A 26,801-nucleotide genomic window follows, 5' to 3' on the forward strand; every position below is an offset into this window, starting at 1 on the left:
CTCAAAATAGAAAGGGGGGGCAGGGCTGGGGGCCGCAGGTGCCCGCTCTCACCGCCCCTGTCTTTGCAGGCATGAACAACCGGGAGGTGCTGGAGCAGGTGGAGCGCGGCTACAGGATGCCCTGCCCACAGGACTGCCCCATCTCTCTGCACGAGCTCATGATCCACTGCTGGAAAAAGGACCCCGAAGAACGGCCCACTTTCGAGTACTTACAGGGCTTCCTGGAAGACTACTTCACGGCCACAGAGCCCCAGTATCAGCCGGGCGAAAACCTGTGAGATAGGGGTCAGCAGAGAGGCCTGTCCCAGAGGCTCCGCCCCTCCCCATTAGCTTTCCATCCGTAGCCAGCTGCTGGGGCAGCCAGAACCCTCCAGGATCAGATTGCATGTGACTCTGAAGCTGACGAACTTCCATGGCCCTCATTAATGACACGTGTCCCCAAATCCGAACCTCCTCTGTGAAGCATACAAGACAGACCTTGTTATTTCTCAGACTTTGGAAAATGCATTGTATCGATGTCACGTAAAAGGCCAAACCTCTGTTCAGTGTAAATAGTTACTCCAGTGCCAACAATCCCAGTGCTTTCCTTTTTTAAAAATGCAAATCCTATGTGATTTTAACTGTCTTCACCTGATTCAACTAAAAAAAAAAAGTATTATTTTCCAAAAGTGGCCTCTTTGTCTAAAACAATAAAATTTTTTTTCATGTTTTAACAAAAACCAATCAGGACAGGTGTTTGTTTTTTTTCTTTTTTACAAATATGAATACATATAATATATATGTCCCTGTACATACACCATGTGGGTGCTAACGTGGAGACCATGGCCAGCCTGGACCACAGCTTCAGGACCCAGAGTGAGGATTTTACTACGGAATCAGTAGAAAAGCACTAATGTTATTCGGAAAAACCAGTGGCCTCATTTTTGGCTTTTTCAAAGCATGAATTTTTTTTTAAATTTGGATTGCACTTCTTTGATTCATGACTATACCTATAGATGGCTGTTAGGTTGACTCTTTTCAGCAGCCCCCGAGCTGAATTCACAAGGCCTGTTTCCAGTATTTGCTTCGACTTACTGCGATTTGTTCTTGAAACTTAAAAGTGGGCATATTTAAGCCAACCAACGGCCAAACTACCAAGGGAACTGGAAGATAGATACCACACAAACTCCTTGTATAAAAATATGAATGCTGAAATGTTTCAAACTTTTTTTATTTAATCTTGTAACCACATTTAAATGGTCTAAAACCCATAGCATTGTAATCATGGCAGCCTGCCAAACTTTCTCATGCAACTAAAACTCCCAGGACCGTGAGGGTGGGGGCTGTGCACTTCCCATTGTAAACTAAGTGTTTCAATGTCCTGTACTGCTAATGAAATGACTTTCTGTGTGTCCGACAGTTCTCCGGTGGAATAACTATGCACTACTTGACATTTCATGGGGATGCACACAAAAAAGTATTACATTTTTAGTTGCTGTTTGTACCAACCTTGAATTACATGTTTAACAACAACAAATCAAAAAAGCCTATTTCTATTGAGTTTTTAATACTGAGTAGCAACTCTGAAGTCTTAATTCCTTTTTTGTTATGATTTTATTTGTGAGTTTACATTTTTAAATTGTTTAACTTTCTTAATTTAGTAATTAAAAAGAGAGCATTTTACATTTGAATTTTTTTTTTGTTCATTTGTTTAAACATGGAAGGGACTCTGGTGGTGACATATCTGTTCCACGCTAGGTGGTGAGGAGCCACCTGGGGAATGTAACCATTGTGCAGTGATTTCCAACGACAGAAACATTTGAGACACCTGGAGTGGCTTTTTCTTTTCTTCCCCAGAAAAGCTAGGCTATTGTCTTTCTAGCTAATTCAAAGGAACATTAAAGCATGTCTAGGCATACCTTAACATTTTAATTTATCCGACATTTTCTCTAACTGGAGTTTTCTGTGTCCCACATGTAGGGGAAAGAGACAATTACAAGGAGAATGAAGCAATTACAAGGAGAATCTTCCGTGTCGTGGAGTCAGTATATGTATTTCCCAGTGTCCCTCCACTTCTGTAATGAAGTTGCTAAGCAGGGACATAGGCTGGCATGCCTGGAGGGCCAGTGGGCATTCAGGCTAGCTGTCCAGGCCTGGCTCTGCACGCGCTCAGCTGTGTGACCTTGGACAGCAACCTGGCCTCTCACTTCCAGGTCCTGTCTATGGAAATGAGGGGCTGGCTGAGACTTGCTGTAGTTTCCTACAAGGTCTGAGACCCTGTGCTTTAAGATCACTGGCGTGATGTGGAATCACACAAGGAGGACCGTTTTCTTGCTGGAATAACCTTTGTGTTTAGAAAGGGTTTCCAACATTTTTTTCTAAGTGACACAAAGGGATTTTCTGAAAAATCAAGTCTTTATGGTATTGTTTTGGTATTGATACAGTTATTATCACTGGTCAATTTATTAACATGTTCTAGATATTTGTAAAGATAACTTTGTTTTTAGTCTTCACTTCCCGCCAGTTTGGATAATTTGCAAATATTCTCTGAAGGATTTTTGTGTATATTTTTTGTCTCGGTCATTCAAAAAAATCCGAAGAAGTCATAACCTGTTCGAAACAGATTCTTTAAGAAAAAAAAAACAGTCTCTTCAAACCAAAGGACATCCTTTAATTCATCAGTTGAGTTCCTTGTGGATTCTCTCAGATGAATCAAAACTGAGGACTCGGGTTAAGTGGGGGCCGCTTCCGAAACCCGCGCTGGAGCTGTTCTGCACCGCAGGGCGGGGCCCCACATAGCAGTGTAAGAGCAGCGATAGAGACGGAGGCATCGGAGGCGTTTCCCCCGAGAAGCTGTGTGCTCAGGCGCTGCCCCTGCGGTGCCCAGCCCCGCATGAGCCGCCCTCCCGGGCCCCAGCACCTCGGGAAGCCGCCCTCCTCCCAGGCCCTGGAAGCCTGGGGTGAGGCAGTGGCTCTCTCTGAGCAGGGATTTCTCTGGTTCAGAAAGAAACCACCTCGAGAGGCACCTTAGCGGGGAGCGGTGGGGGCATGCCGCTGTCCCTGGGCGTGAGTAATGAGAATCTGCCCCCCGGTATCGTGTTTAGGATGAAATCGTCGCTGCCGCCCTGTCCCCGGGGGGCGCGGGCACCTGGCAGGGCCGCACCTCGGGACGCTTGCGCACACACGGTGTCCTTCCTTTCTGAAGCTCACGTGGCCGCTGGAGGAGCACTTGACAAAGAAGCCCAGACACTGCACAGGGCAAAACGGGGTCCGCTCCGCGGCTCCCCGTGCCCCGCGCCCGCCCGGGTGCTCTGGCTGCGAGGCCGAGGGCCCGAGCGGCAGGCCTCCCGTGCGTGCCGGGGCGCCGGCTGCCAACCAGGCGAGGGTGCGGGCGGCCCTGCCTCGGTCACGGCAGAGACAGGCGGGTGCAGACCCAGGCAGTTCCCCAGAACGGGAAGGGTGCTCCTAACCCCTCCGAGCCACACGACTGACGATCCCCTGCAGGCGCCAGGGCTTTGCGGGGAGACGGCCCTCCCGCGGCTAAATCCTGGCACCTGTGGGCTGTTCTGGCCGCACTGGCGTTCGGAGTTTTGTCAGACATGCCCACGGGACCTTAAGAGTCTCGGTGGAACTCACTGGAAGGGCTCCTTCGAGAGCCTTGGGAGCAGGCAAGGTCCCAGCCGCGTGCGGGAGACGCCGCCCAAGCCGCTGTGTGCGGTGCCACCCGCTCTTTGGTGCTGGCTCAGGACCACAGCCTGCCTTCCCAGGTGGGCATTTGCTAAGGAGCTGCAGTGGATACATGGTGTTGGTCAAAGTGTGTTCCTGAAAGCTACTTTCACAGATCTACGTGATTTTTGTTGACTTTCTTACCATTGTATATTAGACTGTTGGAGTTCCAATTTGACTTCCCAAAATATTTGCTAAAAGGCAGGGAGACAGAAGGGAGGAAGGGAATAGTTTGGGGGAGGAGGTGGAGGAAGCTCAAATTTTTATTCTAAAAATGATATTGTGGGGTACAGATTGACTAAAGCAGATACCAATATTATGTTTATCTTATTTAATTATCAAAAAAAGATTACAACTACAGAGAAAATAATTAAAAATTAGTACCTTTAATATCTTTGAAATGTCAAATGGACCTTCATTTATATATATGTGCATTCCCAGAAGTTATTTTTTAATAAATTTCTAAATTGTACCTCATTCCTTCCAAACATGCAAAATATTCAGAATCCCTTAGGTGGGGAGAGGCGGGGGTATAACCTTTATTCTGAAATTAATGTTGAGGACTGACAATAGGAATAAACCGTTTCCCAGTGTGGCAGAGACTCTTCCACGGAGAATGTGATCAGTGACTAACAACAGCTCCCCCAGCATCCAGATCATTACGCTTTTTTCCAGAATAGTTACTCCTCTTCTAATCACTTATTTAGTAATACGATCTCCTTTTCCTGCATTTTCCCTGCCGGACTGTGAGCTCCTTGAGAACACACTGCCTAACTTGCTCACTCTTCTCCCTGCACCTCGAGCAGTGATGAGCCGATGGTAGACACTGGATGGATGGATGGCTAGGAGAATGCCGTCCGACAGGGTGAATGTGGACCTGGGAGTGACCCACTAAGAACCTGCGGAGCCCACCTGGACTCGCCGTGAGCTGCCGAGGCACTAGCCCTGCCGGTTCTCAATGTTCTCAATGTGTGGTCACTGGTCTGAAGAGTCAATACATGATGGGAAGGCCCAGGCTGGAGCCTGAAGTGTTCCTCAAACCTTTCCCAGAAATCACCCCAACACCAATGGGAATACACTTGTACCCCTGAGGCCTGGGCCTTCAGGTCTCATTCTAACATTGTAATTTTATGAATATTGGATGGATAATCTACTCCTAAGATATCCATCTTTGTCTTCACATGAAGTTATTTTCCCAGACCTCCATGCTGTGCATCGTTAACCAGCCTGTGGCCTGCCGGGTCCCTGCACACCTCTGCGTGACCATGAGGCCTGGGCCCTGCTCGAGAAGCACGGTGAACTTGCTGTCCATGACATGTTATTGCTAACGTGAAAATACTATGGTTGGGAAAGGTAACATGTACCCCATTAATATGGATTCTCATATCTGATTCCCTTTTTTTTAGCCAGTGAACAACAGCACTTTGAGAATGGAACAGAAGATGGCGGGGGAGGGGGGGAGGGGGGTGTTGATGATGGAAAGAGGAAACCGTCCAGCGTCCACAGGCAGTACAGGTCCAGTCAGGTCAGCCTGCTTGTCCCAGATGGCAGCAAACAGGAGAAGACAGGAGGGAGATGGTAGACAAGGAGCCAGAAATCAAAGCTGGAATGAGAGGACTCTTTTGCCACCACTCTTCAAGGCAATGGGATGGTGGTGGATATGACTGTTGATATGTGTAAGAAGATTCATTCATTCTGCAAGCATCCATAGACTACTAATTATAGACTCTATGCTAGAAAGTCAAAGAGACCATTAATATTTCCAGTCCAGTGAGGATGGAGACCCGTAAGAGATCAATGCAATGAGCTACCTGCTAGGTGGAAGCTCAGGTGGTAGCAAAAGAATGCCATTCAGGCCCTAGCCAGTTTGGCTCAGTGGATAGAGCGTCAGCCTGTGGACTGAAGGGTTCCAGGTTCGATTTCGGTCAAGGGCACATGCACGGGTTTTGGGCTTGATCCCCAGTAGGGGGCGTGTAGGAGGCAGCCAATCAATGATTCTCATCATTGACGTTTCTATCCTCTCCCTCTCCCTTTCTCTCTAAAATCAATAAAAATATTTAAAATAAAAGAATGCCATTCACCCCAAGATGGGGAGTGCAGGGGAGGCTCCCTGGAGGAGGTGATGCCTGAGCTCAGTCTTAAAGGACAAGCAGAGTATGTACTGCTTAACGGTAAGCCCAGTGTTTTTTGCCTCTGAATATGTTTCCTTCTAATAGCCAACCTCCATTAGGGGCTAGCTCATGCCTTAATATAGAAGATGCTCAGCAAATGCATCTAAGTGAAGTAAAAACAAAACCACACCATGAAAACTCTGAAAATTGACTCTCCCCCCCTGCCCCCCCGACACACACAGCATATAGGCACATCATTTATTCTGATTAGTGGGCTGCTAACTGGAGGGTAGATGATACCATAAAAGAACAAAGTGTAACATTGCAGACAGCTTGTTGGCGCCAATGTCCCAGCTGGAATGTAGTTTGAAATATATTTATAGAGTATGAGAATAAAATAATTGCTTGGGAAGAGACTGGTAATAACTCCTCACCACCTCTGTTAATAAGGATTACTGGAGGGTTTTCTCTCCTTTATGAATCTGTTGTCACCCTTTCCTTCCATTTACTAGGCTATTTTGCTTCAATCATCCTGCAACTGGTAAACTCAAGAAAGAATGTATACATTAGCAGTTGCAAGATATTCTGGTTGTTTGCTCTTGAACTTTTTTTTTCTCCTTTAGTTAATTATCAAGTGTTTGCTATATAATAATCAATGAGTAGCTAATTGGAAGCAAGAGAGAATGAAATGGGTATAATCAGATAGTGTTTTTAATGAAAAGTGTACATGTAATACTGTGGGGAAATATTACTAAACAGCAAGATATATGTGTGTGTGTGTGTGTGTGTGTGTGTGTGTGTGTGTGTGTGTGTTTACAAAAGGATCCCTTTAAAGGCACTTATAAACTAAATCCAGGTATGTGAATTCTTTCATTTTGTAGAGTCCTCCCAAGGGGCGAGCCCTGGAAGATACCAGGAGGGAGGTGGAGCCACTATAGATCGCTGGGGAACCCAAACCAGCCTGGAGGCCTGTCAACTCCCAGAGAGCAGCGAGGAAATGGTGAGCAAGTGGCAGCAGTTGCCTGGAGAATTAGGGAATGAATAACAATGCTTTCTGGTAAATTAACTGTATTCCATTGTGCACAGCAAAGGGATGGAAAAAAACCCTGTTAAAAACTGAACAGTAATTTGCCCACATCATTTATGTAAAATGCATAATTTTCCTCCTTCAGTGGACTTCAGTTTGATTTGAAATATGAACAGCTCCGGTACTGTTCACCAAAGCACAATTTATGAGATAATTGGGGAGGGGTAGGGGAAGGGGGGATCAGACTGTAATCAGACAATCCTGTGTGAGCCGCTTCACCCTCTCCTCTCACCTGCGAATTTTGGAAAATATTTGCTTATAGGTTCCCAAAGGTCTCTAAGTTAAAAGTGTGAGGCATTAATCACTGTCATTGCTATCACTAACCATGACCTCACCATATTTGATGGCTGTAAAGCATGCTTCATTCTATTCAGGATTTTTCTGCTCTAATTCAAATAAGTACTTGATTTTGAATTGTGGGGGAAATGGCAATGTAGCAAAGCTATACTTAAAACAGCAGGCCGAGAACAAAAGCACCGTGCATGCAGCCAAAGGGGACCTTGGAAGATACAGAGATAAAACAAAAAGCTGTATGTGGCTGCGATTCTGTCACAGAATCAAATGCAAAATGGAGAACATCGTTCCAATTGTGGAGATTTTGCAATCTACAATATCTGAAATGAAAAGGCACCCTTACTCCACCTTGACATTCAGAAGCTGTGTTATTGCGATGGATTGGGTTATGATATTTGTTCATGACCAACGTAGGTTTTCAGAACCAGAGTGGTCAGAGGAGGGTGGAATCCCAGAGGTGGACCTGAGGCCCTTCACTTCAACAGTGCACTCCCCGTCAATCACCGTTCATTTTCCTTCCCCTCCCCCGCCCATCCTCCTTATCTCCGCTCCCTACTCCCACTAACAGGGGTGGGCAAACTTTTTGACTCGAGGGCCACAATGGGTTCTTAAACTGGACCGGAGGGCCGGAACAAAAGCATGGATGGAGTGTTTGTGTGAACTAATATAAATTCAAAGTAAAGGAGCAGAGGGGAGAGCAAGAGAACCCTCCGCTCTTTCGGCTCTGCGGGCCCGATAGAACAGCCGAACGGGCCGGATCCGGCCCGCGGGCCATAGTTTGCCCACGGCTGCACTAGAACCATAGAATTTCTATTTAGATATTCACTCATTCTCTTCATCTCCATCTCCCCACAAGGGCCATTGTCTACTTATTAGTGCCACCCTTAGATTTTTACCTTTCAGGGCAAATCTGTGGCTGATTCTGTCTGCTTCTCTTGGTGGCCTCTATAACCCTGCTGACCCCAAGAGCCTGAATCTTGAACCCCCAAAGCTCAGCAATCCTTGTCTCTTTGGGTGTCTATTTGGGCTAGGCGAAGGAGTCTTCCCCACCGTAGCCCAAAGCACACTGGGTAGGCTTGGGTGACAGGGTAGATGGTTACAGCACTGACAGAGATAGAGACCTGGAGGAGGGTTAGAAAATAAGCAGGAGATGGCAGATTCGGTGCGGACTTGCGGCACGTGAGGCACCGGCCGGCGTCCATGAGAGGCTGAGTGCCTGCCTGGTGTGGTGGAAACGTCTGGGCTGAGTTTAGGTTAATTCACAATGCACCACAGTGTGACTTGGGACAAGTTACCTCACGTCTCTAAGCCTCTTTGTCTCCATTTCCTCATACGTCAAATGGGCTGTTATGGAAACTAAAGAAAGGAAGATGCAGACAGCGTCTAGGATAGTGCTTGGTATGTGGCAGTCATTTAGTCTGTGTGGGCAACTTCCCCTTCACTTTCAGTCTGCCCTTCACATGGTGGAGAGGAACCTAAAATCAACGCTGTGACTGTGTGATTCTCCTTCTTTAAAAATGTGATGGTTCCCACTGATCCCCACTAATGGAGGGAGGTGTGATTGGAAGGCCTGTCCAGCCCACGCTCCTTTCTTTCAATTCCCCCACACTATACCTCTTGAATGCTAGGTTTTCACCATGTGACCTCCCCCCCACACACACCTCCCACCAGAACAGCTGAGGATTCCAGGGGCAGACGCCTGACCAGGAGGAACCAATCTATTGACTGACCACCAGCTAATGGAATTGTCTCCCTTGAGTTGGAACCAAGACTCAAGAGGCTCTGGTGCTGGATGCTTGGCCTACAGGTTAGGCCGAGTCAGGGTCAGAGTGGGCCTGGTGGGGAAGCAGAGGACACGGTCTGCAGAGAGAACCAATGGCTGGAGAGCACGGGCCCCAGAGAGTTACAGCTGAGATCCACGGCTGTCCAACTCCACTTCCTGAGCAGCATTTCCATGAGATTCCTCAAACCCTTGCAATACACTATCTCATCTTTTAGCTAATTCAAGGGAAGTTAGGCCCCTGAAGTTGAGCTCTACTGTTTTGCCAGCCTCATCTCCCCCTCACCTCTACCATCACCCCCACACTAGATCCTGACTGCATGAATTGTCTACAGCTCCTTAAGTAAGCGCTGCTCCAGCCATTTCCCCTGGCGTTTTCGTTGGCCCTATCTCCTCTTCTTAACAGCCTGTCCACCCTTTGTGGCCCAACTCAAACATCTCCTTCCTCACGAAGCCCTCTTCGATCCCCCAGTCATAAGTGACGGCTCCCTCCTGAGAACGCGCGGACTTGGCTTCTGGTCTCTCCTCAGCATTCACTGCACACGACTCCCTGAGGTTTCCTCCTTGCCTCTGTCCTCACTGCGGGTAGGAACTTGGCACGCATTAGGCTCGAATATTACCCTGAATTTAATCCAATGGTTGGAATCCTAAAATACGATCTAAGTTTCTTCAATAAAGAGTATGATACCAATATAAGGAATTGTTCGTTAAAATGGAATTGCATTTATAGATTAAAGGGATGAAGATCAAAGGGCACTTTTTTGGCCAGGAGTTCTGAGTCTTAGAGACCCAAATAAATTGTAGATGTTTTATTTCCTGATTTGATTGGAACCACAGCACTGGATTTGGTGCTGTAATCTGAAACTTTTGGCCTGGTGGAAAGTCTGTTGCCTCTTTACTGGAAGTGCTAGGATTGCTTTGGCGCGCATGCCCGTGGCTGAAACTGGCTGGTAATCCGGAAGACCAGACTTAAAGAAGCTTTCCCTGTGGACGTGGAACCTGCAAAGCCAGGCCCTCAGTTGCAGTTACAGGCACACCCGGCGTCACATGTATGGGGAGAGGGTGTGGCTGTATTGCATGTGGCCACATGTCCACTCAGGTTCAAGATCCTATGGACTCGTGTGGAGAATCGAAAGCAGCAGTTCGTGTAGACCAGTGGTCGGCAAACCGCGCTCGTGAGCCACATGCGGCTCTTTGGCCCCTTGAGTGTGGCTCTTCCACAAAATACCACATGCGGGTGAGCATGTACAGTGTGATTGAAGGAGTACCCTAATTAAGTTATTAACAATGTACCTACCTATATAGTTTAAGTTTAAAAAATTTGGCTCTCAAAAGAAATTTCAATCGTACTGTTGATATTTGGCTCTGTTGACTAATGAGTTTGCCGACCACTGGTGTAGACCAAGCATGTCAAACTCGCAGCCCGCGGGCCGCATGTGGCCCACAACAAATATTTTTGCGGCCCAGCCAATATAATGGTATGTAAGAAACGTTTTAATAAAAATTTTGTAACTTAATTTTTACAATATCCTGTTATACATAATTATTAATAATGAATTACAATGTTCGCTAATGACTGGTGACTATAACCGTGTTGCATTCATTTCCCTTACGTGCCTTATGCGCAGGTGCACCATTTCTCTCCACTAGTCCTAGCAGCGAATATTTTAGCAGCCGATTGCAGAGTCATTAGTCTTGGACTGAATTGTTTGGTGTGTGCAACAGGAAATATTTCGCTTTCAGAGAACAAGAAATACAGTTTTATTTGTGTTACGCTTATTAATTTGTGCAGTTATTCAGTGTCTGGTAAGTTAATGTTCAAGAAAAAAATATTAATTTTTATTAAAATGTTCTATTATTTTCTGTTAACAATTACTCATTTATTTTAGCCCTTTGTATTCAGCATGTCTCTATCGAAATAAACCTACGTTTCTATGAAAATTGAAGCTTTTGCTTTTCTGTGGCCCACATACACTTAAACCTTGTTTATTTGGCCCATATTGGCCTTTGCGTTTAGACAGTGATAGGCTTACTCTCGCGGCCATATTCCCACCTGAGCCACTGCAAATCTGACCACCCCAGGCTCCCGCTGGGGAGCTGGGTTTGGGGTTCTAGGTCATGGGAGGAGCCAAGCCACTGCGAATCTGACCACCCCAGGCTCCCGCTGGGGAGCTGGGTTTGGGGTTCTAGGTCATGGGAGGAGCCAAGCCCTCGACGACCTCAAGACTAGGGAGGAAGGGAGGCTCCCAACTCCTAAAGCAAAGTTCGCTTTCTTACACTGCCCTCTGACCCTTCCCACACTCTCTGAACAATCTCCATGGAGAGTGACTTAAAGCCACGGCTCCCACACCTGCCTGTGCGGGAACTAAGATGATCTTTCAAAATGCAGGTTTCCAGGCACCTCCCCAGACTCGCTGAGTCAGGCTTGCCTGGCAGGAGGCCCAGGACCTGTCGCTGAGCGTGTATGCTCTTTCCTCCCCCCTCCTCTCCCCCTGGAAGGTGTGCAGGGAACTGCATGACGATCCTTTGAAGTCCCACTTGCCTCAGCCCCAGCAGCCCAGGCACGGAAGGCTCCCGCCCTCAACGCTGAACTGGGCAGCCCTGGCAGCTGTGGCACAGCCTGGCAAGGAGGGACACCAAAGGGGTTGGCGGCCAGAGCACCCAGGGCACAGCTGCGGTGCTCCCCTCCGGGGCGGGCACAGAGCAGTCTCGGCCCTGGACTTCAGTTTTTAGAGAAGCCAGCCAGGCCAGGCCAGGGCAGGAGGGCTTGGCCTAACGCACGCCTACGAGGGAGCTGCGGGCAGGCTCCTGGGCACAGGCGTGAAGTTGGACTGGGCTTCGGGGAGCAGGATAACCTGACTCCATCATACCAGGGGGAGATGCCCAGCGCACATTTCTTCTACCTCTTGATATGGGGCGACGAGGCCAGCTTCAGCCCAAACCTCAACCACAGCACTTCAAGGAAGTGCCTCCGGTTGGATTTGATGAACCTGACCTCCAGACAAGGGACTGTATTTCAGGGCAAGCTCCTGGTTTTATAGATGAAACTAGTCCAAAAATGCACTGAGTGTACACCTGAAACTAACATAACCAATGTAAGATTGTATGCCAACTCTACTTAAATTTAAAGAAATACACTGGAAACTCCCCTCGGCTTTATTCCTGCCCCTGTCTCATTTTTTTCATAATGAGAATGTCGCCATGTGAAGCGGCCTCCAGCGCCCCGTCCCTGGGCTGGCCACATGTAAAGAAAGGGATGCCTTACCTCACTTTTTACGCCCTCTTCTGAGGACTGTAACAACCTCCAGTGCCTCCCCTTACCCTCCTGAGAGGTGGGATGGGACCAGGGTGGAGGCAGAAGCACCGCCGCGTGGAGGGGATTCCAGCAGCCAATGGGGACTTCCTCAGAGGCTGGGTGACTAGAGTCCTGTCCCACTTGGCGTTCTTCAGGCTGAGAAACCCTCAGGCGAAGCTGTCCTCTGCCCCCCGCTGGCCCGGGGGAACCCGCAGGTTATCACAGACTCTGGCGACTGGCTACTCAAGTTATCGGCTCTGACCCTGGCTGGCTGCTGCTTCAGGCAGCTGAGAGAACAAGGCCTGAGATTTTAGTTCAATGCATATCCCTGGGCTCTTCTGATCCTGGGCAAGACCCAGAAATCTACATTTTTAAGTATATGAAATTTTTCTTTTTGATGACACGTGTCCAAAACCACATGTTGGAGCCTTAAATCCCAGGACCTGAGAATGTAACTTAATGAGTCAAAACATAATGTGCTAGAATGTGTCTAACCCCATAACAATAGATTATGGACAACATAAGTTTAAAAAAATTTTAAACAGCTGTATTGAGATATAATCCATATATCATCCGATTCACTCAAAGTATACAATTTAATGGCTTTTTGTATATTCACAGAGTTATATAACTATTACCACAATCAATTTTAGAGCATTTTCATTACCCCAAAGAAACTCCACATCCCTTAGCCATCTCTCCCCATTCCCTTTTCATCCCCTTGGCCTTAGGCAACCACTGATCTATTTTCTGTCTGTGTAGTCTGGCCTATCCAATACAGATCATTTAAATAAAATCATACAATATGTGGTCATTTGTGTGGTTTCTTTCACTTAGTATAATGCTTTCAAGGTTTATCCGTGTTGTATCATTTATTGGTGCTTTTTTATTGCCAAGTAATATCCCACAGTATGGATATACCACACTTGATTTATCCATTCATTGGTTGATAAACGTTTGAATTGTTTCTACTTCTTGCCTATTGTGAATAATTCATGTACAAGTTTTGTGTGGACATATGTTTTCAATTCTCTTAGGAGTGGAATTGGTAACTCTATTCTTAAGCACTTGAAAATACTAAAAGTTTTATTCAAATTATTGTTATTCAAACTAAATAAGCAAAGACAGATATTGCACCCTCCTGGATTAGAAACTTAATAATATTAAGATGTCAGTTCCCTATACCAATCTATAGAGTCAAGATGATCTCAATCAAAATCCCAGAAAGAATTGTTATGGGAACTGACAACAGGATTCTAAACGTATCAGGAAATACAAAGAACTTAGACTAGGTGAAACCATTTTGACTAAGAATAACAAAGTTGGAGGATTTACACTACCAGATTTAAAGACTTACTATAAAACAGAGGGGTGTTAGGGCAAGGATAACCAATAGACCAATGGAACAGAATAGACCCCAGAAATAGACCCATACATACAGGGGTGGGCAAAAGTAGGTTTGCAATTGAAATACAAATAAATATTACAATCCTATCTAATACCGTGTTTCCCCGAAAATAAGACAGTGTCTTATATTAATTTTTGCCCCCTAAGACACGCTAGGTCTTATTTTCAGGGGATGTCTTATTTTTCCATGAAGAAGAATACGGTACACATTTATTGTTAAATGAAAATAAAGGAAATTTATTACCTGTATACGGTACGGTAGTACGGTAGTTGTCAACACAAACCAGACAAACTGTGAATCCTACAGTATCAAGAATTTACTCATTTATTCAATGACAATCATGTCATCATCTTCTGGAACATCATCATAACAATCCAATTCCTGAATTTCCTGGTGAATTTCTTGTGACTCCATTTCTTTCAGAATCAGTGGACCAAATCTCTCATGTTTAGCAATAGCACTGTCTTTAAATGAGTACTTCTTGTCAAGGTAGCCTGCTCGCAGTGCATTTGCAATGCAACTGTCAGTGATTTTCTCCCATGAATTCTTCACCCAAGTCACAACTTCTTGCAGTTTAGGTTTCACAAAGTTTCCACGCTGATTTCTCTCCATTCTATTTTCAATGTAGTCATTAATTTCCATGCGCAAATTGTCTTTGAATGGCTTGTTTATTGCAATCTCAAGAGTCTGGAGATAGGCCGTCATTCCTGCGGGAATCATTATCTGATCTATTTTTCTTTCATGAAGAAATGTCTTCATGTCTTTAGCGCGGTGAGTGCTGGCTGCATCCCAGACTAGCAGACCTCTTTGGCTCCCTCGCATAACAAGCGGCAGCATTAAATCGACCCACTTCCTTATAACTGCTTGTGTGGCCCAGGCTTTTTCAGTTTCAAGAATAAAAACGCCCAAAACACGTCCAATCTTTTCCTTCTTGCCCTTAGAAATGATTAAAGGTGGGATTTTAGTGCCATCCAGACGAATTGCCAAAATACAGGAAACACGTGCACTTTCGTAAGCAGTGGAGGGAATGTACATTAAGGAGGCACCCCGCTGTTCAATTGTTGTTTGAGATGATTGGCCCATAAACACTGCAGTTTCATTCATAGCAATCATGTTGGAAAGATTGTATTTAGAGAAGTCAGCATCATCAATAAAGGACTTGAATGCAAGTGCTCGCTTAATAACTTGAGTATCTTCCAACCTAAACAATGTTGTAGATCTTCTTAAAGACAGTTCACTTCACTGAAGGAAATTATCCAGCTAGTGTTGTGATGCTTTGAAGTCTTCAGGGGTTATGTCAAACTGTGGTGCCATTGCAAGGGCAAATTCTTGAATCTGAGCCCTATTCACAACCAAAGCCTTTGCTCTCCTGTCAACAACCCATTCACAGATCAGGTCTTCCAGCTCGGAAAATAATGGTTGCCAACCTGATCCACACTTGCGCTTTTTAGCATTTCCCTTGTCCACTTGTTCAATGAGGTTACCGTACTCTGCTCGCCATTTTCGGACCAATCGGATACTCAACATCTTCTCTTTGCAGAAAGCAGTAAGATTTTGGCCCCAAGAGTCTTCCACGATTCCTTTCTTGTACTCCACGGAGTAGCTTTTTCTTTTTGCGCTCATTTCTAGGGGTAAAAAAAAAGGAATTGGGGTATCAAGGTGGGGGGAGGGGGATCACTCAAAATGACACAGGGGGGGATCAAAATGGCACAGGAGAATCAGAGGGGGGATTACCATTTTAGTAACCCCTTTTGATCCTCCTGTGTCATTTTGATTGCCCCCTCTGATCCTCCTGTGTCATTTTAAGTGATCCCCCTCCCCGCACCCCTGTGCCACTGAACCCCTTCACCAGACATCCCCCCTACCCCTTTATCAGACATTTACCCCCTGGGGCCTGCCTGGGGACTGTCACTGGGCTTGCTGGGGCCTGGATCTGGACTGGAGCAGGGTCTGCCACTGACTGAGAACCTTCAGTCATCATGAAGGCGGCTGCGAGCATCAGTTAGTGTCACCAGAGACAGACCAGCACTCACCACCTTCGCCGCGTCCCGTCCGCTCTAATCCTCCTGTTCTTCTACACGCATCTGCGAAAGTCTCCTCCTCTCTCCCGCCCCGCGCAGACCGCTCACTCCGACCTCTGCTCTGCCTCCACACAGCAGTGACGTCAGGACTCCACATAACGTCACTGGTTGCTAGACGCCAGTCGGGGTGGCCCTAGCGACCAGTTTACGGTAAATTAATTTTCATTCTGAGACAGAGCCCGGGGGCCTTATTTTCGGGGGATGCCTTATATTTCACTCAGAAGGAAACCTGTAAGTAGGTCTTATTTTCGGAGGATGTTTTATTTTCGGGGAAACATGGTAAAAGAGTGATGTGCAAATTAACCATACATCCGCTACACCCACAAGCCATGCCCACCAGCCAATCAGGAGCAAGTATGCAAATTAACCCAACCAAGATGGCTACGGCCACAGAGAGAGCAGGAGGCTTGGGTTTCCCCGGCAATAGAGGAAGCCAAGCTTTCCACCTGCCTTGGCCTGCCTTGGCCTCCGCTCAAGGCTACAAAGTTTCAATTATAGAAGATAAATAAATCCCAGATACCAGGGCCTCTGCTTGGGTTGCCAGGGGGCGTGGCCAGCCTGCAAACCACCACAGGCCCCTCACCCAGGCCACCCCACGCCCCAAGGGAACCCCCACCCTGATCCAGGACACCCTTCAGGGCAAACCAGCTGGCCCTCACCCGTGCACCAGGCCTCTATCCTATCTAATCCTATCTAATAAAAGAATAATATGCAAATTGACCATCACTCCAACACACAAGATGGCTGCCCCCATGTGGTCAAAGATGACTGACCCCATGTGGACACAAGATGACCGCCACAAGATGGCCAGCAGGGGAGGACAGTTGGGAGGGACCAGGTCTGCAAGGGAGGGCAGTTGTGGGAGATCAGGCCAGCAGGGGAGGGCAGTTGGGAGGGACCAGGCCTGCAAAGGGAGGGCAGTTGGGGGTGATCAAGCCTGCAGGGGAAAGCAGTTAGGAGTGAACAGGCCAGCAGAGGAGGGAAGTTGGGGGTGACCGGGCCTGCAGGGAAGGGCAGTTGTGGGGGAACCAGGCCTGCAGTGGAGAGCAGTTGGGGGGACCAGGCCTGCAGGGAGGGCAGTTAGGGGTGACCAGGCCTGCAGGGGAGGGCAATTAGGGGCAAACAGGCTGGCAGGGGAGCAGTTAGGCATCAATTAGGCTGGCAGGGGAGTGGTTAGGGGGTGATCAGGCTGGCAGGCAGAAGTGGTTAGGGGCAATCAGGACGGCAGGCAGGCAAGCAGTTGGGAGGCAGCAGTCCTGGATTGTGAGAGGGATGTCCGACTGCCCGTTTAGGCCTGATCCAGGTAGGATCGGGCCTAAACGGGCAGTCGGACATCCCTTGAGGGGTCCCAAATTGGAGATGGTGCAGGCTGGGCTGAGAGACAAACCCCCCCCGCGCATGAATTTCATGCACCAGGCCTCTAGTAAGAAATAATAATACAAAAATAAACTCTGTGTTTCAAGTACTTGAACCACATCCAACATGGCCAGGGGTGAGCCTGAGGAGGGGCAGTGAAGGATTAAAGAAGATAGACGAGAGAATATAGTTGGGGCCAGATAGGATCACTGTGCCTGGATGAGAAACAGTGACACAGCCTGCAAGCCAAGCTTTATTTTAAAGTCAGAGCACACAAAGGAAAACAAGGGCAAGATGTTTACAATGTTCTTGCGAGTTTCAAATCTGCTTCTTTCCTGTTGTTGCCATTCTCTGAACTCTATCAAGCCTTGTTTAGGCAGCACGTGCTGCACCTCCCCAGCCCACATCCCTTAGCTACCTAAGTAGGGACAGACTGTAAGGTCAAGCTTACAACCATAGCTTTGGCTATAATTGTGCTGGGAGGGCTTTGCCCTCCAAGCTGGGACCTGAATGTGGCTTTGCCACAAGTCAGTCTGAGGCTTCATCCTGTCCAAATGCTGTAGCCGCTCCTCATAGTACTCACAACTGTAAACCTACATTTGCCCACCCATGTATATAGCCATTTGATTTGCAACACAGGCACCATTGCAATTTAACATGAAAAGGATGGTCTTTTCGATATGATAGTGCCAAATCATTTGCAAATCCATATGGAGGGAAAATAATGAACTTTCACACTTACACCATGTGCAAAAATTCATTTGAAGGTGGATCATCTTCCTAAATAGGAATAGGCCTCCAGAGGAAAATAGAATAGAATATCTTCATGACCTTGGACTAGGAAGAGATTTCTTTAGAAGATTTCAACGATTAAAGTAAAGGATAAAAATGGAACAGTATTTAAAATAAAAACTTATGGCCCTAGCTGGTTTGGCTCAGTGGATAGAGCATCGGCCTGTGGACTAAAGGGTCCCAGGTTTAGTTGCAGGCTCCTGGCCCTGATTGGGAGCATGTGGGAGGCAACCAATCGATGTGTCTCTCTCACATCAGTGTTTCTCTCTGTCTCTCCCTCTCCCTTCCACTCTCTCTAAAAATCAATGGAAAGAAATAGCCTCATGGGAGGATAAAAAGAAAAAAAAATGTATGTATTGAAAAATCCTATATAATAAAGAGCTAATATGCTAATGGTCATCATGCCATCACGCCGTAACGACCGATCAGCAGGAGGCTGCGTGCGCAGCAAGGTGCGTGAGGGTGGATGCATGAGGGTGGATGCACGAGGAGGCAGGAAGCGGGGCACCTCCTCGCGCGATTTCAATCGAGCACTGGGCCTCTAGTATAAAATAAAATAAGAACTTATGTTCATCAAAAACACTAGTAAGCAAGTGCATAAGCAAGTCACAGTCTTGGAGAAGATATCTGCAATACATATTTCTTACTAAGTTCTCATAGTCAGAATATATAAAGAACTATAAATCTATAAGTAAAAGACAATTCATTTAAAAATGGGCAAAAGACTTGAACGGGCCCTTTACAAAAAAGGACATCCTAATGGCCAATAAGCATAGGAAAAGGTACTCAACATTGCTCATCAAGGAAATGCAAATTAAAATTACAGTGGGATCGCATTGAACAGCAAAAAGACTGACAATATCAATGTTAGATGTGGAGCAGCATTGCTGGTGACGTATAAATTTATTCCACCGCTTTGGAAAACTGGCAGTAAAGTTAAGCATATGCCTACTACCTGTGTCCCAGCAATTCCACTCTTAGGTATACATCCAAGAGAAATGAGTGCCTATGCCTACAAAAAGACATGCACATGAATATTCATAGCAAACAACTTTATTCATGATAGCTAAAAACTGGAAACAGTCCAAATGTTAATCAATAGAATAGGTCAGTGAGTTGTGAATAAATTCATAGAGTGGAATATACTACACAGCAATAAAAAAAAAACTAAAAAAACCAATGATACATGCCATAATATGGATAAAATTTCAAAATTACAGTGTGAGCCCTGGCTCATGTGGCTCTGTTGTTGGAGCATCACCCTGTGTACCAAGAAGTCGCTGGTTTGATTCCCGGTCAGGGCACATGCCCAGGTTGCAAGCTCAATCCCCAGTATGGGGCGTGCAGGAGGTAGCCGATCAATGTTTTGCTCTCACAATGACATTTCTCTCTCTTTTTTTCCCTCTCCCTTCCTTACTCTCTAAAAATCAATTTTAAAATCTAAAAAATAAATTATAATGTGAGTTTAAAAAATCAGATACAAAAGAGTACATTTTTTATGATTCCATTTTATGAAGTTCAAAAACAAACAACTAATCAATGGTGATCAAAGTTAGCCTCGCAATTATCTTGGGGTTGGCGGATATTAGCTGGGAGAGAACACAGAGGAAGCTTCTGGAGTGAAGGAAATGTGGTAAATCTTGCTCGGGTTGATGGTTAGATTGGTGTCAAAGTAAAAATCCACTGAGCTGTATACACTTAAGACTAGTGCACATTACTGAATGTAAGTTATTCCTCAATAAAAAATAAAATAATTGAGAAAGACTGCTCATATTAAAAGAACTTTATATTGGCTTAAATTTAAGTCTGCTCTCTTTGGGGAGCAGATGGAATGTTTAACTTCTCTGAGCTTCAGTTTCTCATCTGTAAAAAAGAGATAATACCTACCTTGGGTATATTAATTTGATAATTAGGTACTGTATATAAAATAGGTTCTTTAACTTCTCTTCCTCAGTTTTCCCATCTGTAAAATGGGTATAAAAGTAGTGACTATCACATATCAGAAGCTAATTCATGTAAAGTACTAAGAACAGTTTCTCAGACAGGAAGCTTTCAATAAATGCTGATGATAGCAGTTGTCAATGCTATTGTCAGCATTATGAATATGGACTAGATTAACTGCAAGGCCCCATTCATCTACAAATAAATGAAAGCCAGGAAGATTGGGTGGGTGGGCCGATGATTCCTGTGACTCCCTGCCCAGAAGTCTTTCCACCACCCCTTGCTGCCTCACTAAAAGGGAGGAATCTAGGGATGTATTCATTCTGCACTGATTTTTATGGGCCTGGCCTTCTGTGTCTGGCAGTAGATTTCTATGTTCATGAAGCATAAGGGGCCTGAAGCATGGGGAGGAAAAGGACTTTCATCTCTTTTTCTTCCCCTATAGGTGCTTAGACAATGACTCCTCCTCCTAACTTAACCCCTGATAGGCCTTGTTCTGTTCTAAACAGTGTACACATAGTCTGTTATCTCCGTTTCATAGTTGAGAGAACAAGGTGGCTAAGTGACTTGTTCAAGGTCATAGCCTAATAAGTGGGGGGAGCCAGGAACCGATTCAGAATCCCCTCTCCTAATCTCCGCACGAGACACCTCCTCTAGCGTGGGCTCGGTCGCCTTTCTCGGTCATAAGTCCCTCCTTGAAGCCCTTTGCTCCTTTCTTCCCCGCCTCCTGTTTTGGTGGTGAAGGAGCCCCAGGTGGCACTAAGCTTCCTCTGCAGCCGATTCCATTCCCAACCTGCAGAGCTGCCTCTACTGCTGGCTCCGGGACGTCCGAGCCTAACCCGGACTTCACATTTCTGACAATGACACTCCCTTCTTCTACATCGGCCCTACTCCATGGCCTCCTCTTCCAGCAGATTCTTTCCATGCCCTACATCCACCTTTTTTTTTCTTTGGGGAGTAATGATTTGGAACATCTCGGGCAGCCCAGCAGTTGCCATAAGCCAGCCTGTCAGGGCTCCTGTGATTTGGGGCTGAGGTGTGGGAGAAGCTCTCACCTCTGCAGGCTCTAAGGTCCCTCGTGTTCACAACTGTCAACCTGTGCAACTGCACCGAATCAAAGACAAAGCTGGAGAGGTGGGTTCTGCAGCAAATCTGGAGAGCTGATAAGGATTTCAATGGAAAAAGTCCCTCATGTGTTTGGTTCAGTGAGTTCTTTGGAAATTCTTTATCTCAAACCAGAATTCTAAAGTAGAACCACATGCGAAGGAATAAAACTGTCACCCCCAATCCACCACACCCCACCCACTTTCTAATTCTTTGGTTTCTCTGGAGTTTATCATAACCTCCAGAAAGGTGTCTGTTTGGGGTTGGAGGGTGTTGCCTCCAGTGGAATCGATTTCCTACACCTAGCGACCCTCGCAGTATTAAAAGCCTTTCTGAGTTCGGATGTGGATGCCTGTGCCAGTGTCTGACCTTGGACCCTCTGCAGACCCTCATTCTGGGTTCTGTTATGCTACAAAGGACTCCAGCTGGCTTAATTTGCAATCCAATGAAGGGTTAAGTGAGTCTTAAACACACCAGCTTCACTGCAGGTCACCACAGGAAACTGCTCTTTCAGACTCAAACTCATGTCCATCCTCCATAAGCGTTATAAAATGCCATGCTGCTGTTGAAAGTAATTTACTCATGAGGTGTCCGCTCACAGGAGGCAGGGCCTTCAGATGTGCGCTAACCCCACGGCGTCACATAAATGCACTGCCTGAGAGTCAGAGCAGTCCTCCATAGGGCCTTGAATGGCAGAGGTCGGGGGTGATGCCTCCCCCAGGCTGAGGGGTGGAGATGTCTCCTTTGAAGCCTGACACCAAATAATAGAAGAAGCCACAGAAGTAGATCTTGCTTGGTTTTATGGATGGCAGAAAACACATGTGCCATATTCTTCCTTTTTAAACAATATACACCCAAAAAAAGAGTTCGTACATACTGAAAGGAAAAAAAGCGAATGGAAAATAAGTGTGAGTGTGTGTGTGTGTGTGTGTGTGTGTGTGTGTGTGAATGCACTTTCTAAATGGAATGTAGAGGGGACCAAATCTGCCTCTGCTCCCTGGTGAATGGTGGAGAGGAGAGGCCCAGACCTTGAGCCTCTGTGCATCAGGACAAGTTCCCTGCCCACTGAGGGCAACGTCCGGCTTCTGGGTCAACAGCTAACTTTGTAGTTTGCACCACAATACCAAAACTAACTCCCAGAAGTGAGAAAAGAATGTGCCTTAAGTTCACCTTCAGGGAGCCTCTGTTCTGTTCAGTAGAGAAACCTAGTTGCCATGCTTTGCCTTGCACAGTGGATCATGGGAAATTATTTGGGGACTCTAAAATACCACACTTATGAGACATAGAACCAAAGAAAATATGTGATCCAGCGTCCTCATTTTGATAAGCTCAAACAAAAGGAATGACTGGTGTTATCTCTCTGTTACTTAAGTTTAAGACTGATGCTGTCCTAGGGCTCCAATGGGCCCAGTGTATCAGTCAGAGAAGTTATCACTAACTGCATAACAAAACACCCAGAAGTCTCAGAGGTTTAACACAATTTAGTCACATTCTAGTCTAATGTGGGTTGAATAGCTCTCCTGAGTATCTCTCCTCCAAGCTCTGACTGAGGTTCTTTCCATCTATGGCACCACCATCCTCTGAAGTTTCTTCAGAGCCCTCTACTGATCCTCTGCCTTTGTCTGGACATCAGAGAACAGATAGTGAACTGATGGTCTAAAGGGACATACATTTTAGGAGCCAGATCTGGAAGTAGCACTTACTGTTTCTTCTCACATTTCACTTACCAGAACTTGTTGCATGCTCCACCTAGAAGCAAGAAACCTGGGGAACATTGTCTCCTCGTGTGCTTGAGGAGTAGCACTTATTATTGAAAGAAGAAATGGAATTAGTGGGAATCAAGCCAGTTCCAGCCACATCTAGGAATGGAGGAGTTTAAGGCCTGACAGTGTCCCTGTCCTGTCTAGAAGCAAAATTTAATAATTCCATTCAGCCCTAGCCAGTTTGGCTCAGTGGATAGAGCGTTGGCCTACGGACTGAAGGGTACCAGGTTCAATTCCGGTCAAGGGCACATGTCCGGGTTGCAGACTCAGTCCCCAGTGTGGGTGTGCAGGAGGCAGCCAATCAGTGGTTCTCTCTCAGCATTGATGTTTCTATCTATCTCTCTCCCTTCCTCTCTGAAATCAATAAAAATCTATAAAAATAAATAAATAAATAAAAGTGATTACTTTAAAAAAATAATTCCATTAAATTGACTATACATTTATGTCACCTATTAGTGTGACTTCTGAGCTGTTAGAAAGCTCTCCTGCCCCAACATACCTGCTCTAGCCTGCCTATCCTGGAACTTTGCCACAGAAAACCCCATTGGGTTCAATGTTACCTGCATCTTTTCTTTCTCTCTTAAAGTGTATGCCAGTTATCAATGTATTCCCTCTTAGCTCCAAATTTAGCATTGCCTGCTCTTCAAAAATAGGCCTGTACCCTTCAAATAGCTTTCCTTTTGCAGCTGGCACAATATTGGGCTTTGTCAATAAGGATGCTGGAGAGACCCTGCAAGAGGGAGGGGTTTTCTGTCCTGCTTCCCTTAAGCTTGTGTGGCAGGCGCCTGCAGCCCACCAGGCTCCTGCAGCTTCCCGGACACTCCCCACCTCAGGTGGTTTTGCAGCAGAGTACCTCTGGTGAAATGTCTCCCTGCAATTAGCTTTTCCTGACACCCTAGCAAGCATATTTCCAGCCAGTTCCACCAATGCCGCACCCCAGAGTCTTCTCTGCCATCCTATGAGCCACAGCGGTGCCCCTTCAGCAAGGTCTGAATCTCAACCTGGGAGAGCTCTTCCTTGGGCACTTCATCTCAGCCTTAAGAGTAGCTGTTGTTCCTTATCTGCCTATATTCTTTAGAATTCTCTTTACTTCCTACTAACTCTTTGTTACTTAATCTCCTGTTATTGCTAATCTGTATATATAAAAGGCTAATATGCAAAGTGTCCCCTCAGGAGTTCAACCAGGAGACCAGGAGTTCGATCACTTGCTATGACATACGCTGACCACCAGGGAGTGGCGTGGAATGAAGGAAGGCCCCGGCCAGCAGCCGCAGCAGAGTAAGGAAGGCCCCGGCTGGCAGCCAGAAGGCCCTGATCGGCCCTGATCGCTGGCCAGGCTTAGGGACCCTACCTGTGCATGAATTTCATGCACCGGGCCTCTAGTAATTCTTATATTATACGTTCTTTGTCCAAATTACTGTGTGTATTTTCTCTCTTGATTGGATCCAGAGTGATATGGAATACAAATGTCCTTGGGGTAGAATTCACCAGAAGTCAATGACACTTTAGTATAAAATAGTTTGTGTTGTTTTCCTTGCACCTTGAGAGCAATAGGTGCCTTGGAGCTGAGAGAGGGGACAGTAACAAGAAAGACCCAGTAAGGGATGATGGAAAAACCCTAATGACAAACTTTGCCTATTTCACAGTTTTTCCGTGGGTTGACAATAACTGTTAAGTGTTACTCTTTATTTCAATGCAACACATCTTCGGTTCCCCAGGGTCAGCCTAATAGAATGAAATGGAATGAAAGCACTCATGTGCTTTTTGGTGAAGCAGAAACTCTGGTACTTTGACAAGTTCAGTACGCTCTTCCCTTTGTTGTTTTGTTTCTTAATCACACATAAAAGTGTGCTGCCATATAAAACATAAAGAGGACAGCTCTGGACATTTTATTTCTTCGAACAGAGCCCAGCTACTCCCGGGTGTACATCAGCTACTTCAAACAGCACATTAGCACCTTATGGCTACAAGGAAAACATGAATCAAAACCACGAGGGCTGTCAGACAATGAAATGGCTCAGTTAAGGAGAGGCTAGCAATGCCTTTCTCTGGGAGTTGTTAGAAATAGATAGCAACGTGTGTCTTTAGGGTGGTGTAAGTGTGGTCTCCATTAAAAACTTGAGTAGGAGGAACAAGACAACAAAGACCTCTTCCAATTTAAAAAAAATCTTTTTTTTATCAGAGTAATATACCTACATAATTAAAAAACAAATGGCACAGAGGATTTAGTGAGAAAATCAACAGTCCTCTCTCTTACCTTCTTTCTCCCAAATCCACTGATTCCTGCTCCTCAATTATCATGCTGTCATACCCCTTTCCTATTCCTTCTTTATTATTTCAACTAGAGGCCCGGTGCACAAAATTCGTGCATGGGAAGGGGGTGTCCCTCAGTCCAGCCTGCACCCTCTCCAATCTGGGACATCCCTCTCACAATCCAGGACTGCTGGCTCCCAACTGCTCGCCTGCCTGCCTTCCTGATTGCCCCTAACCGCTTCTGCCTGCCAGCCTGATCACCCCTAACCATTCCCCTGCCAGCCTGATTGCCCCTAATTGTCCTCCCCTGCAGGCCTGGTCACCCCTAACTGCCTTCCCCTACAGGCCTGGTCACCCTTAACTGCCCTCCCTTGAAGGCCTGGTCACCCCTAACTGCCCTTCCCTGCAGGCCTGCGTCCCCCCCCAACTGCCCTTCCCTGCAGGCCTGGTCACCCCTAACTGCCCTCCCCTGCAGGCTTGATCACCCCCAACTGCCCTCCCTTACAGGCCTGGGCCCTCCCAACTGCCCTCCCCTGCTGGCCATCTTGTGGCGGCCATCTTGTGTCCACATGGGGTTAGTCATCTTTGACCACATGGGGGCAGCCATCTTTTGTGTTGGAGTGATGGTCAATTTGCATACTACTCTTTTATTAGATAGGATAGGTTCTTGGGAGGGAGCAGAGACCCTTGTACCCTGCCCACCATTCTTGAAAAATAAAGCTTCCTCTCAACATTGACTCATTTTTTTTTTTTTTTCTCTCCTGGACAAGAACATAAGAAACAGAATCCAGCGTTCTGGAAATTCTCAGCTCAGTAAGCCAAAAAGCATATTTTTATGTTTGTCGTTTAAGCCTATCATGGAAACAGCCTTCTTCCATCTAGTCTAGTCCTTTTGACCTTCTAGATATTTCTCTATCCTGTTGGCCACGTGGGTTCAGAACCTGGCTGTTTGTCCTCATCTATAGTTTAATGAAAACATTTGATATAGGTCAACCGTTACAACAGCAGATTGTAATGTTATTATCAGAATGAAAACAGCAGTATTGCAAATAGTGTATTGGCCACAGTCCCACAGTGCTCTGCCCTGTGAACAGACCCAAAGCGGCCAAGCAGCTGGGACGGAAGTGGCTGTGGTGTGGGTGGTCGCGCTGGGCCCTAGGGTGGCTAGCCCATCTCCCCGTTGCTCACACCTCAGCCATGATGAGATGGGGGCCTCCTACTTACACCCACCGCGTCGGCCCTTTCTGACAGAAAAATGGAGGGCAGAGTGGTGCATAGAACAGAGAAATTAGGCTACACTGATCTTTATCCACAGCATTGCTAGTTAATCCTGATTTCACTTGTCCTGCCTGCTGCAACACACAGGAGGCCCTGCCCGGCCGGCTCTGATTGAACTGAAGCCGTGTTTTAATTATTCGGCACCACACTCGTGGCCGTTAGATTATCATCTTTGCTTATTAACCATTGCTTTAAAGATAGCTAAGCAGACAACACTCAGAGAATGCACCTTTATCCGGATGGGTGTTAGTGACATTTACTGTGCAAAGAAATATCATAAAAACTCCTTAGGATGTGATACATTTTAGCGATCAAAGCCAAAGCATAATAAAGAAAGGCAAGTGGAAATGCTTCTAATCGTCATATTCTAAATGCCTTGTTTCCTGCCAATCTTGCATCCGTTTCCAGAGAAGTGCAAGTTGCCCACTTTGCCAGCGCCTCTGTCAGCTGCCAGCTGTTACGTCCCTGGAAAAAGGGTCAGAAGGCTGCGGGTAGCTAATAGCCAGCCAGAAGCTGCCAGTAAGAACCGTCCCTGGTGGGTTTTAGCTGCCGG

At 46.3% G+C, this 26,801-nt stretch overlaps 1 protein-coding gene across 9 annotated transcripts in view; it reads left to right on the plus strand.

Moving 5' to 3' along the window:
* FYN (FYN proto-oncogene, Src family tyrosine kinase) overlaps positions 1-2,529 on the plus strand; it is a 210,837-nt gene extending 208,308 nt beyond the window's left edge. For 8 of the 9 annotated variants that reach the window (XM_080665740.1, XM_080665743.1, XM_080665741.1 and 5 more), the window contains one exon: positions 70-2,529. In XM_080665740.1, the coding sequence (XP_080521866.1) occupies positions 70-278 (209 nt within the window). In that variant the 3' untranslated portion in view covers positions 279-2,529. The remainder of the gene's footprint in view (positions 1-69) is intronic. The other variant, XM_080665748.1, reaches the window with a different exon arrangement.
* The last annotated feature ends 24,272 nt before the right edge of the window (positions 2,530-26,801 follow it).

This window comes from Plecotus auritus (genome assembly GCF_963455305.1).
Source record: "Plecotus auritus genome assembly, chromosome: 4".
Taxonomy (NCBI): Eukaryota; Metazoa; Chordata; class Mammalia; order Chiroptera; family Vespertilionidae; genus Plecotus; species Plecotus auritus.